At 44.2% G+C, this 13,254-nt stretch overlaps 1 protein-coding gene across 3 annotated transcripts in view; it reads left to right on the top strand.

Moving 5' to 3' along the window:
- FMNL3 (formin like 3) overlaps positions 1 to 12,475 on the top strand; it is a 95,156-nt gene extending 82,681 nt beyond the window's left edge. For 2 of the 3 annotated variants that reach the window (XM_087925276.1, XM_087925275.1), the window contains 3 exons: positions 574 to 685; positions 2,133 to 2,249; positions 6,924 to 9,120. In XM_087925276.1, coding sequence (XP_087781402.1) covers positions 574 to 685; positions 2,133 to 2,224 — 204 coding nt within the window. In that variant the 3' untranslated portion in view covers positions 2,225 to 2,249; positions 6,924 to 9,120. Of the gene's footprint in view, positions 1 to 573; positions 686 to 2,132; positions 2,250 to 6,923 lie in introns of all 3 variants that reach the window. The other variant, XM_087925274.1, reaches the window with a different exon arrangement.
- Positions 12,476 to 13,254: the final 779 nt, after the last annotated feature.

Raw genomic sequence — 13,254 nt, 5'->3', positions numbered from 1 at the left:
TGTAAATATTTATGTAAATACTGAATTTTTTATAAAAAAAGAACAACTTTTACCCAAAATCAGGCAAAGCAGGCAGGCAGATTGAGTTCCTCACAGAATCACAGATTCACTAAGAGATCTATCTTTCTGCAATCTGCTACCTGAGTCTACACTAAAAAATAGAAGCTTCAGTTCTAAGGAAGGTTCAGCTCTGCTTTTAGATTAGTTAGAAAGCAAGAAATGCAACAATTTCCTGCTTTCTAGCTAATCTAAATCTCCCAGCACAGTTGATAGTCGGAACAGCTGGTGATTGGGGGTAAAAAAAGATAAAATAGCAACTTACCAAAAATTAGGCAAAGGCACAAGGCAGGCAAGTTGGATGGCTCATGCCAGGTAAGGAGTGAGTGGGCGGGGAGGGAAGGGGCGGGGCCAGCCAGTGGTGCAATTTGCCGGTTCTCCGAACTGTGCAGAACCGTAGCAACCGGTTCTATAGAACTGGTGTGACCAGGTAGAATCCCACCCCTGGTGGTCAGGCTGGGTGGTGTCTTCTGCTTTCTTCTTTTAATCCTTGACCAGCCCCAGTTGTCTTTGCAGCGCAACAAATGGCAGCAGCAAGAGTTAATTGCTGAGCTGAGGCGGCGTCAAGCCAAGGACCACAGGCCTGTTTATGAAGGCAAAGATGGGACCATTGAGGATATTATTACAGGTAACTCCTTGATCCTGTTACTTGCAATATATTTGGGTATTGGATCCTCTTAGCCCAGGGCCTTTCTGAGCCTCATTACCTCCTTTCACAGGGAATCAGGCTTCAAAATCATGCAGTTCCGACTGATAGGGGATGATGTTAAGATGTATTTCAGGAAACACCCATCCTGAACTGAAGCATGATTGAATCATATCAAAAATCCCAAGAGAGCAGTAAAAACCAGTATCTGGGGCTTCTGTAGCCACTGTTTCATCAGCAAGATAATTTTTTCTCATGAAGCTCTTAGCCCTGACTGATAAAACTGCTTCCTTTGCTTAAGTTTTCAATAAAGTTCCAGGACTTTTGTTTCCTTTGGCACTTTTTGTTACTCTTTGGGGATCAGTTGATGTCCTACCCTGAATCAACTGTTACGGGCTGCTACATCTGGGCTACAGAAATCTGCCTAACCATCAGAGGGTTGACATCATCTAGTGTAGAGGTCTCCAACCTTGGCAGCTGTAAGACTTGTGGACTTCAACTCCCAGAATTCCTCAGCCAGCATTGCTATCTGAGGAATTCTGGAAGTTGAAGTCCTCACGTCTTACAGTTGCCAAGATTGGAGAGCCCTGATCTAGTGAGTACCTGGATTTTTGCAGCTGAGGTCTAGAAGGCCTGGTCAGTTGTCAATCCCTGGCAACCTTGGCCTTAAAGGCTTGCCTTCCAAAGTCCTCCTGGTGCCCACAGCTCTCTCTTCTTACTCACCATCTTATTCTGCTGCTTCCACATCACTAAAATTTTAGGCCTTGAGATGGTTGACCCCATGTTGTGAGCAGACTTTGGTTAATCTGAGAACTGCCAGACAGCTGTCACTCAGCTCTGACAAAATAATTATAGGTGCTCCTGAAAAAGTGTGATTTGGAGTCTTCTCAAACCAGGAGTGGGGTTAAGGAAGGTGTTGATCTCTCTCTCCTACCCCCGGGTGTTAGTAATCCATGTTTTTATGTGAGAGAAAGACAGTGAGAATGAAATGGTGTGAACTGAAGGTCTCCTAATTACCCACTTAAAAGGTGTTCAACTCAGCCTGTCTTTTCATGCTTTCAGTATCCATAAACCTGCTTATTAGGGCAGAAGAAGAAAAAGCGGGCAGAGAGAAAACGTTGCTTCCCTCCCGCCCCTCTCTTCCTTGGGAACCAAAAAAAGCTAGTGAAATGATCAATTTTCCTGTGCAGAGGATTTCTTCCAAGCCGGCTCTGATGTGATGGCTTTGAGCCACTTGCCCTGGAAAGAACAGAAACGCCAGCTTTCCAGCATTGGTTGCATCGTTGTTGGTGTCTGTAGCCCTATGGGCCATGGTGCACATCCTTGGAGTGTCATTTCACACAGTTTTATCTTAAGCGGTGCACTGCATATTGAACAATCTATCTGACGTCTTTATGTCTCTGTCCATCCGTCCCTTCCCATCCCACAGTATTGAAAAGTGTCCCCTTCACTGCCCGTACGGCGAAGCGGGGGTCTCGCTTTTTCTGCGAGCCATCTCACCACGAGGAGCCCAACTGTTAGCTCCACTCACACACCCCCATCAAAGGTACCCACGTCCGTTGCGATCTCTTCTGCATGCAACTCCTTCTCCGCCACGGATCCCAAGAATTCCTTCTCGCATGCCTTCCCACCTTCTCCCATGAGCTCAGGGCTTCTCAACTCCTTCCCCTCGATCCGTTCCTGCTCCACAGAAACAACCTCCCCCTCTGTGCAGGAACAGAATTGCCCTGTGGAATTGGCAGCAGTTGCTTAGAAATCCCAACAGCAGCTGATACCCTTGGGGATCTGCCTTCGATGTCAGAGGTTGAACAAAAAAGATGTGTGTGGGGGGAACTCCAGCAGGGTCGGCTTGACCATCTCCCTGCATAATGGCCTTGCCAGAATCCCTGCCCCTCATTTCTTCTAAAAAAAAAAAATTCTATTTCCCCTTAGGCCAGGGGTCAGGGAACTTTTTACCTCTTACCCCCAAAAATTTATAAACGCAGACGTTACCCCTCCCGGCCTCTCCCCCTCCCCGGCCACCTCAGGCTGCTGACACATAATTTGGAGGTCGAGGCGGGAGGAGGTGGCCTCCCCCCGCGGCTGGGAAGAAGGCGGGATAGCTCGCTCAGGGAATGAAATGTCACCAGGCTTCCCGAGGGCTTCTGGGAATTTTCTCGGGGCCAAGGCGGCAGTTGCAGGTGCCTCTTCGCTTCCTGTGTGCCTGGCAGTGATGAGAGGCTTCGGGGAGGGAGCCGGGCTGGCTGGCTAGTTGGCAGGCAGGCAGGGCCTGGGGCGAGGAAGCGGGAAGGGAGGATGATATTTGGGAGCCACGGTGACACAAACTGCTTGCGAAAGCGTGCGGTCATCGCAGCGCCGGGGAAAGCGTCCCTTTTCCCAAAATGCTCTGCCCTATGCCAGAAGCTCGCCTTCCCCTAAAAAACGGGCGGCGCGGCTCTTGCAGAATCTAGCCTGGAGTCATTTCCGACCCAGGAAACAAGGGTGGGGTGGAGGGGATAAATTTGCCTCAAGGGTGTTTTAATAACTGCTGCTATGCCGATAGTTCCGCCATTGGCCAGCGCAACCTCCTCATTACCCCCAGATTTTCACTTTTACCCCATTTGGGGTAATTTACCCCTGTTCCCTGACCACTGCCTTAGGCATTGGCTCAGACCAGAGCTTTTTTTTTTCATAAATACTCATTTTCAGACTCCCTACTCCACCCGCTAACTTTCTGGTATTTTCGAAAGAAAATGCTAAATAATAATAGCTTTAAAAGAACCACTGAGCCCTCCTAAAAAATGTTGATGCCCCCTTGCCCTTCACTGTTGAGAATCCCTGCATTGACTCAACCCATTTTTCTTATCCCTGCATGGTTGGCATGACAAAATTATCCCGGATATCCTCTCCTGATTGCATGTTTCAGTCTGTCATCTGTTCCCAGGATCACCTTATCGCATTAATACAGTATACTAGCTGACTAAATCGACCCTTGATTTTGAGGGATGGGGTTGGGGGTAGCTGGTTCTGCTGAAACACTCACTGGGGGTGGCAATGGTATCCGCTTAGCACCTAATCAAGAAAACCTCCGCAAAACCAGTTTCCGCTGGACTTCTGCTGGAGGCCAAAGTATGCCAGTGGCTCATTGTTTTGCTAAAGTTAGACTGCATCAGTTTAGATTGTAGATGTGGGGTCTGTAGGTTTTAAGACTCACCTAAACATCCTGGGGTGAAGAAAAAGGGTGCGCTTTGATGACTAAGTTGAACATTGGCTGTGACCATTGGGAAACTGGCCTTTGGCTCGGTCCTGGATGCTGCTGTCCTGTACAATGTGAACATTGTAAACTCCCCAGAGAGTGCAATAAAGCAATATGGGGCGGTATATATAGGTAGTCCCTTGCTTACAACCACAATTTAGTCCAAAATGTACATTGTTAAGTGAGACCTTTCGTTAAGTGAGTTTTGCTCCATTTTACGACTTTTCTTGCCACATTTGTTAAGCGAATCACAGTAACTGAACAGTTAGTCCCCTGGTTGTTAAGTGAATCTGACTTCTCCATTGACTTTGCTTGTCAGAAGGTTGCAAAAGATAGTCACATAAGCCCAGGACACTGCAACCATCATTAACATGAACAAGCATCTGAAGCATCTGAATTTTGATCACATGATCATGGGGATGCTGCAAAGGCTGTAACTCTGAAAAATGATCATAAGTCACATTTTTCAGTGCCTTTGTAATTCTGAACAGCACTAAATAAACTGTTGTAACTTGAGGACTACCTTTATAGGTCTAAGTGCTATTGCTATAGTATTGCTATTTGCTGGATTGTGATAATCTGAAATTAGGCTTAATTAGGCCTAAACTCATATCGCTAACCCAGCTCAGAAAGCACCAAGGATGCCACAGTTAACCTCATAGTTCTTCCTGATGCAACTATATAATTAAGTGCTCCTAGCCAAAGGAATATATTAGTTCAAGGCAAACCAGGTGGCAGAGGTTTGACGTCTACCATAGAAATACAGAAATGCATAAATCCAATACACTGTTGGAAGAGAGAAAGATTTTCTTTCCCTTTTCAATCACCCAGCTCCCAAGGTTCTGTTGAACGGAAAGGAGAGAAAGAAAGCAATTTTAGTCATGTCTAAATGATTCCGTTTGAGTCCGGGCAGTTCACTCCCAGAAAATTGAGAAATGAATTGTATTCTAAGTACGTGTTTTGGAGAAAGAGAAGCTGAACCTGGAAGGAGGCATGCCCTAGCTTACGATTAGCGTAGTTGAAGTATCCATAGATCTTCCAGACCACCTGCTGAGTCATCTTTTGGCTGACCCTGTTTTTGAGTCAAAAGAAGCAGAAAAATGTTTTCTAGTTTCTGAAGGAACCTCTTCAGAACTTTGTCTTTTTCCATATAAGGACTGGCTAGGCAAAGTGGGCTCAAAGCAGAAAGTTGAGCGCGCTAGAGGCTCACTCAAAAGAGGGAAATGGAGTCCTTTAAAAAGCAGGGTTCTCCAACCTTGGCAACTTTAAGACTTGTGGACTTCAACTTCCAGAATTCCTTTGCTGGCTGAGAAATTCTGGGAGTTGAAGTCCACAAGTCTTAAAGTTGCCAAGGTTGGAGACCACCCCCTGCTTTAAAGGATGTCAGGTCATAGCTGATTGGAAAGGCCTTCCTCACTTTGAGATGTTAGCCTGGGCTAGTGAAGCTAGGTTTTGTATTTCTACTAAGCAGCATGCAATACGATGTTTATGGACAGATAGGGAAATCTGCACTTCAGATTTAGCCATGTAGTTTAGGAGTTGGCCTTATACAAATGGGCCTCTTTCTACTTCAGTGTTTGCTGCAGGAGGGGAGATAATTCTGAGTGATTTTTCAGGTATTTTTCAGACTGTCATAATCCAGAAAATAGCAATAGCACTTAGACTTATATTCAGCTTCATAGTGCTTTACAGCAGTCTCTGGGTGTCTTACAGAGTCAGCATATTCCCCCCAACAGTCTGAGCCCTCATTTTACCAACCTCGGAAGGATGGAAGGCTGAGTCAACCTTCAGCCAGTCAGGATCAAACTCCAGGATGTGAGCAGTGAGTTAGCCTGCAATACTGCATTCTAAGCACTGTGCCACCAGGGCTCCCATAAGGCTAAATGTGCAGTGTTTTTCCAGTCTTTATGTAGTCCTAGAGTGTCTTGCATGGATAGAAAATAGTTTTCCTTCTCTTTCCCGTTGCCTTGCTCTTGGTTTAAAGAATTGTCTAAGAATTTTTGTTCTAATCTGTCTCCATAGCAGCAAGAACCATTTGCCTCTAGTTGCCCCTCAATTCATCCACAGCAGTGATTAAGAAAACACAGCTCTCTGGGTCCTGGAGCCTAATTTCAGCTTTGGTGTCTACATGGATTAACAACAACCAAAGATTTGCACTTGGGCACCAAGTGAATAAGTAGACTTGGCAGTTGCTTTATCCCCAACTCTTTCTACTGGAGGAAGGCGGAAGTCCTTTTTTAGTCAAAGGACAGCACCTGTAAGGGAAAAATGTTGTATCTGTAAAGCAAAATGCTTCATTAGGGGCTAGAAGGGTGTAGCCTTGATGGGTTGTGAAAAGTCCTCTGGGGGACGTGAATAGTGGTTTTGTCATCTGCCTTCTTCCACCTCAACTGGCAGCAAAATGAACTAATTTCAGAGCATCTGCCAGAGAATTGCGCAGCAGGTGTCCTTTGGAAGTGACGCGAACTTATAGTTTTATATAAATAAATATTTTACACACACACACACACACACACACACACATCAAACAAGAGAGTCAGGCAAACAGGGTCATCATGAGGTAAATCACAGAGCACCTGGGGCACACAGAAGAAAAAAGGCGGGGGGAGGGAAACTCCCCCTCACTCTTCCACACCCACAGCAACCAAAACCAGTGCAGATTGCCTCACGCAGCAGCCAGCAGTCTCCAATCGATCCCCTCTAACTGTATAATGCAGGGGTCTTCAAACTTGACAGCTTTAAAACTTGTGGACTTCAACTCCCAGAATTCCTCTTCTAGTCACATTAGTTCAGGAATTCTGGAAGTTGAAGTCCACAAGTCTTAAAACTTGCCGAGTTTGAAGACCCTTGGTATAATGTATCTGGCTCATTGTACAACCCCATTGTTCCAGCTACTAAATTTAAATATCTGAAGAGCATCCCTCGCTATCCCTCATTCGTGGACTCCCTGCTTCCTTTCTGACCACCTTTTCCTTTCTCCTGTAGATTCTTACATGCCCTGCCTTTCCAACTGGCGAATGCTGCACTCCGGTGGCCCCGACCTTGTTCTTTTTTGCCAAAGAAGCAACTTCCGTTCTTTCAAAGACTTTCAACTGAAGGATCCAAGGGACATTTAAAAAAGTGCCTTCCCGCAACAGTATTATTCTTACTCTTTTATAATTTAAGATGTATTTTTTTAATCTGTACATAACATGTTCCTTCCTACCAGTCCTTTGCTCCTGCAGCCCATCAATAAGTCAACTTGGACAGATGAGACTGTTCTGGCTTTTGAGAAGGGCCCTGGGCAGCAGGAGCCTGGCAGCCTCCTCTAGCGCCTCAAGCCTCGAGCATCCAAACCAGAATTGCACTTTGACCCTTCAACTTGTCTTTAATGGATGGAGACAATGAGCACTATTATTGCTAGGCCCTGATGTGTTGCAGCAGGGAAAAAATCAGTCTCTGGTAGTAGGCCTTTGCATACAGATCAGGCCTTGTGGAGAAGCTTTGTTGTTGTTGTTGTTCAGGAGCAGTCTTCTGCAATTGTGTGGTTTTCTTAGAACAGGCTGTGAGAGCTGACTCTGGGAGTTTGAAAGCTAGGCCTTGGTGGCCTTGGAAAACCACTGGAACTTTTCTTCCAAAGGGGGTGGGGAGGTGGGGAAATAAGACCAAAGTCTCATGTCTCAACTGCACAAAAGTAACTGTGTTGATACAGCAGGGAATTGATAGTGGCTAGCCAACCCTTTGGGGATCTCAAGAAACATCCTGGGTAGGTTACAGACTATCTCATTTTTTTTAAAGAAACTCTTGCTATTTTTCCAATGGGTGAAAATCTGCTTCCTATTTGTATGTGGCATGTTCTACTCAATTGTTTTTTTTTAATATTTGGTGGACCAAACAAAATGTAGCACTGCCTATTATGCTTATTGAAGCTTTCAAAATAAGTAGAAATTAAGTTATGCATGAAGGTTATTCTTGATGAATTGGGCCAAGTGGTTTTAATTCATGAATGATATGGGGACTGTTTTTTATTCATTGAATGAAAGGTAAATGGCATCATTTCCTATCATCATCATCATCAAGAAGAAAAAATGGGGCAGAATTCCCTGAACTACTTTAGAGTAAGCCTTTTTAAAATGGAATTCCTCATAGTTTCAGGAGATCCTGCACTGAAAAACTTATCTATAAATATTACCTCATGGCTGGATTGATTCAACCTGGTTACTGAAGTAAACAATTTCTGGGTTATCATAATATGTTGAACCAGAAACTATGGGATAGGATTACATAGCTCACTAAACCATAAACAAACCATAACTGACATGAAGGCCAACCAAACTTAACAATTTATGCAAATATAGCCATTGAATCTTGAACTAAGTTGTTTATGAATCTTATGTGAGCCAAGAGATAGAACTCATTTATCTCCCCCACACCTCCTCCTTTAAGGTTGTCCAGGTTGGAACTATCTCAAATTCAACATGCATTTACAATAATTGTTGTCCTGATGTTTGAAGCTAGGCTTGTTGTTTCAGCCTGGATGCTTTGAGACAATTGCTTTAACTTCTCTTAAGTTGCCCGATAACTTTTGACCAAAGATTTTGAGGTATTAACAGTTTAGGATAAAGCCACTTGACAATGGTTAGGTTCTTCAACTGTTTTAATTCAGAGAACCAACTTGACTCCATTTGTGTTTTACAGCACTTTTTGCAGGTAGGGAATTAATAGGGCTTCCGTAGATCAGTCTTCTTCAACTTGGTACCATCCAGATGTGTTGAACTACCCTTTTTGAGGGAGTCAGCATGGCTAATTTATTTGGAGTCTATAAAGTTGGCAAAGGTGATACAGAGTTTTATTCACCAAATAGATCTTTAGATGAAGTTGCCTCTACTCTAGCATTATGAAGCTGTCTCTGCTTCTGAAGCCTTAATCTAGAGAAGATCATTTACTATTCTTGTCTTATGGACATTTATGAACTATGATTTTAACTTCACAGAAGAGTATTTGCCTAACAGATTGCACCTGTATAATGTTGCCCGCCCCCCCAAGACATGAGGATAATTGGGGTTATTAAATAGCTGTGATGTCTTGGGCAATTACACCAAAGGTCTCTTGGATCAGACACACCTGAAGCTATATTGAGCATTTGTTTTGCCAAAAGTATCCTTTGTATGAAGTTCCTGTATTAAACTGTGCCAAAGAATTATCATGGTTCCTGCGACCAATCCAGTGCCTTATGTGGAAAATAGAAGTGGGCTCCATTGGGCCTTTGGGCCTTTGGTGCAGCCCTTTATGAATACAGCCAGCCTCCCCTTGATCTTGCCTTTCTTTCTTACGTTGTAACAGCTGCTTATTCTTCAGAGTCCTCCGTTCCATGTTTTCTAGGTCTGCTAGGAACATCAGGCCCACGAGTTCTACTCTTATTTGGGAAGTAGAGAACTTCTGAACTACCCAGCAAGTTCAGTCCCACTGAGATTGCTGAGAAGGGAGGCTTTGTGGTAAAGTGCAGAGAGGTGGATACAGGTGTATGGCCTTCATTCACCTCCTGCATGCAACTCTCAGGGCCACAGTGCCTGTACACCCAGAAAAAGGCTGGCGCTCTGGCAGGTTTAGCATGCTTGGTAAGATTTCTCCTTGTGGATTTGAATTTTGTTTCTTAAGGCCAGTGGTTTAGGAGATGGCTTTGAATTTCAAGAGAAATCAATATCTGTGCCAAGTGCATGGTTTGTATCAGTGAAAATTTCAGGTTCTACTTTTAGAGTGATCTCAGATGGCTGGGAGAAGTCACTTTTCCTGCGATATTCTTGGAGAGGTGCTGCAAAAACGGAGTTGCTGGATGATAAGCCAATGGTCTGACTTTCTGATGCTTGTCTGCACAGGGAAAGCCACGTCGGGGAGGCATAGGACTGTAGCCTTACCCCAGATTTAGAACAGGACACGACAAAGGTGAATGGATCGCATAGTGTTAGCACTTTATGGAATAGAACTCTTGATTCTCCTTCCTTCCTTCCTTCCTTCCTTCCTTCCTTCCTTCCTTCCTTCCTTCCTCCCTTCCTCCCTCCCTCCCTCCCTCCCTCCCTCCCTCCCTTTCGGTATACTTCATCATTCCATTCCTTCTGTGACAGTATATGGAAAAGGGGAGGTGGGGGGTTGCCTTTTATTTCTGGTCCCTTAATATAAAATTTTGAGTAAATTCTTCTAACATTAAAACACAGTATTCAAAATTCTAGTATCGTTTCGGGGGTGGAGAGGGGGGTTAATAATATGGTTAAGATAGAATCTCCCACCAGCCAAATACGAACCAGCCATCTCTGCTTTGAGGATAGGGTGGGGTGGGGCAGAGAGAAGGTTATGCTACATTGTCATTGCTTCTCTCAGTCAAAGATGTCATCTGCCTCTTATACCTGGCAAATTGTGACTAGCATAACATTTCCTTACCTCTTCATCCACTACAGTGTTTATGCATGTGAAAACCACTGGCTTAGGGACAGCTCCACTGACTCAGTCACACTTACTTGCTTAAAGAAGGGGGCGTGTATCTAACCCCTAAAGTGATGAGTATCCTTTGATTAATGTGTAACTCTATTCCTGGCCCCGTGGTTCTCTTATCTGTGTGTCTTGTTGCAAAGAGGAAAATAAACATGCCGAGAGAGCTAGCTATCCCATTTCTACCTGTTCTTGTTGATGGGACACAGAATGGATAGCACCTTGTCTTAACCTTAGTGCTGCTTCTATGTAACTGTACTCCTGATCCACTCTTAGCAAACTACATTGAGACTTGGCTTACTGGTTAAAAAGACGGAATTCTGCTCCCAGTTGTCATCAAGATGTTTCACTTTGTGTTTTGAGCATTCATGGCTCTTTATTTATAATCACTTAATCAAGTCCTATAACTAGTAAAATGTTGCCTCCGATGCCCACCATCCAAGAGCATCCATCCAAGATCAGGCAATGAAAAGAATTAAAGTACAAATATCTGTATGTACTGTGTGTGATTGAGACAGAACAATAGTGTACAGGAATGACTGAGAAAAGTTAAGCTAAAACAATGGAGACAGAGTGGGGAACCACAATTAGCCAAGCTTCTGAATGTGTGCCAAAAACTCTGAATTTGAACAACTGCTGAGTAATGACTTGATAAAGGCCGGGAAGTGTGTAATGCATGCAACCCTCAAGCTTAATAAGGGTTCTTTTACTCTCAAACCCTTGGACAAAGAGCAGCAGCAAATTGCAAGTAGCATTGCAAAAGTTGGGGTGGGTGGGTAGGGTGTCAGCATTATTTCTAGGTAGTTCCTATAAAGGCTGCTTTTTTAACATACCACCCCAGGCAGGATTACAAAACTCATAACCTCAACATCTATGCAGCTAATTTGATTCAGGGTTTGTTCAGTCTTGGTTACTCTCTTTTAACTACTTAGCTTGCAAGGAGGCTCAGAGATCAAGGATTCTTCCTTATCTTGATGTTCAATACCGTCAGGCATATTTTTAGATTGCTTTCACATATTCACTTGGAGATAAAGGACCCTGAACACAAGGGTGTCCATTTTGAAGCTGCCTGGCCTAGAACTGCATTGTGAATGCTAATATAACGCGTCATCTCAAACATCGATGGCTTAAAGCTATACATTCGTGGAGTGAACCCACTATACATTTGTGGCATGAATCCACACACAATGCATATGCTTTTCATGATCAATGTGTCTTCACTGGCTTATTCCTTATAGAATGACAGCAGGAACTTTATGCTGCTTCTACATCCAAGGGGCTCAGGATGGTGGCCTGTATGTATGCAATTATTGGAGACACCCAGGAGGGCAACTTATGCCTGTGCTTCCAAGACACATTTGGATGGCTGCCCTTAGCAACAAGATGATGGGTGTCTCCCTGGGAAGGTCAGCACACATCGGTCCTCTTCAGAGAACAGTGGCATTGTGAAAACAATCAGTAAAAGCAATGCATGCACAATTATCTTGAGGACATGTGGTGGCTACTTTGCTTTTCGTCTGGCACAAGGGCCAGACATCAAAGCTTCCAGCTGCAGTGCAGCCAAAGGACAAAAGACATCTGTCATTCAGAATGTTTGCTTTTTCCAGCATGGGAAATTAAGATCCAGCTTGTAAAATGAAAACTTGTCATGAAAAATTTCAAGTGTGAAAAAACCCTTAGAACTAAGAATGAATTTGACACTATTTCAATGCTATATCGAAAACCCGGGGAGAAGGTTGGGGTTGAAGCCACTTCGATTTCTGAAGCGAACACTTAATATTGTCCTCCAATAAGCCAAGTGGGACCAATTCTCCACCACTCTGCTTTCTCCCAGAGGTTTCTGACCCTGTTCATGGCAATGCTAATTCCAAGCAGGCAGGAGTATTCTTGGTGTTACTTCTGGACAGTTTACAGCATAATCACTTCAGCATAGTCCTTTTGTGTAGCTTGATGTAACTTTTTTGTACATGTGAAAAATTATTGGTTATACTGTAAGCCAAATACCTTCCTTCCTCTTGAACTGTACAGAATTTCTACTAATGGGAGAAGGGGGAAAAATAAAACAGAACCAAAGGCTATACACCTTTGCATTTATTGCCAATTAATGTGTCTTTTCACCTCCCTGGTTTGTGCGATTCCCACCCACCCCCCCCGCCCGCCAAGAACAAAACAAAACACCTTACAGTTAGTTGCTCATTTAAGAGATGCCGAATGGAATATATCAGTATGCCTTGAGAAAGCTACTAAAATGGTCAGACCCATCTCTGAATGTTTCAAATTTCTTGGGATTCCTAAATATACTTTGAAAAAGAGGTCAAAATTCTCTTAAAGTCACTTTTACTGAAGTTCATCTTCTCTGAACCAGAGATGGTAGCCATTATCTAGTCCGGGGGTGTCAAACTCAAAGCTTGAATCCAGCCCGCGGGGCCACCCTGGAAACAGCAAAGGACTGGAACGCAGTGCCTTGGCCTGGATCAGGCCAACTGGGTGCTGATCTACAATCTGGTGGCAATTGGCATGTCGGAGGAGGCTGTGGCAGCTGAAAATGGAGCTCAGGAAGGGCGCCCGCAAGCCCTCCTGAGCTGTTTTTGCTGGCAGAGTGCTAGCAAAACAAATTACTACCAAAAGTGACATTTGATCACAAGGCAAGGAGACACTGAGAAATGTTTCTCCTTTTGCATTTCCATGCCCCCCCACCCACACACACACCCGCCCTCGAGATCAAACACAACCCTGATGTGGCCCTCACTGAAATTTGAATTTGACACCCCTGATCTAGTCAATTGGGAGGTCAACTTTTGAGAAAAAGCTGGCTTATGAAAAAGAAATTGTAAGGGAACAATTTGTGGAAATA

Source organism: Pseudonaja textilis, chromosome 2 (genome assembly GCF_049901715.1).
Source record: "Pseudonaja textilis isolate UNSWEBS1 chromosome 2, rPseTex1.2, whole genome shotgun sequence".
In the NCBI taxonomy this organism is placed as follows: Eukaryota; Metazoa; Chordata; class Lepidosauria; order Squamata; family Elapidae; genus Pseudonaja; species Pseudonaja textilis.
This window is presented reverse-complemented; position numbering and strand designations above follow the sequence as displayed.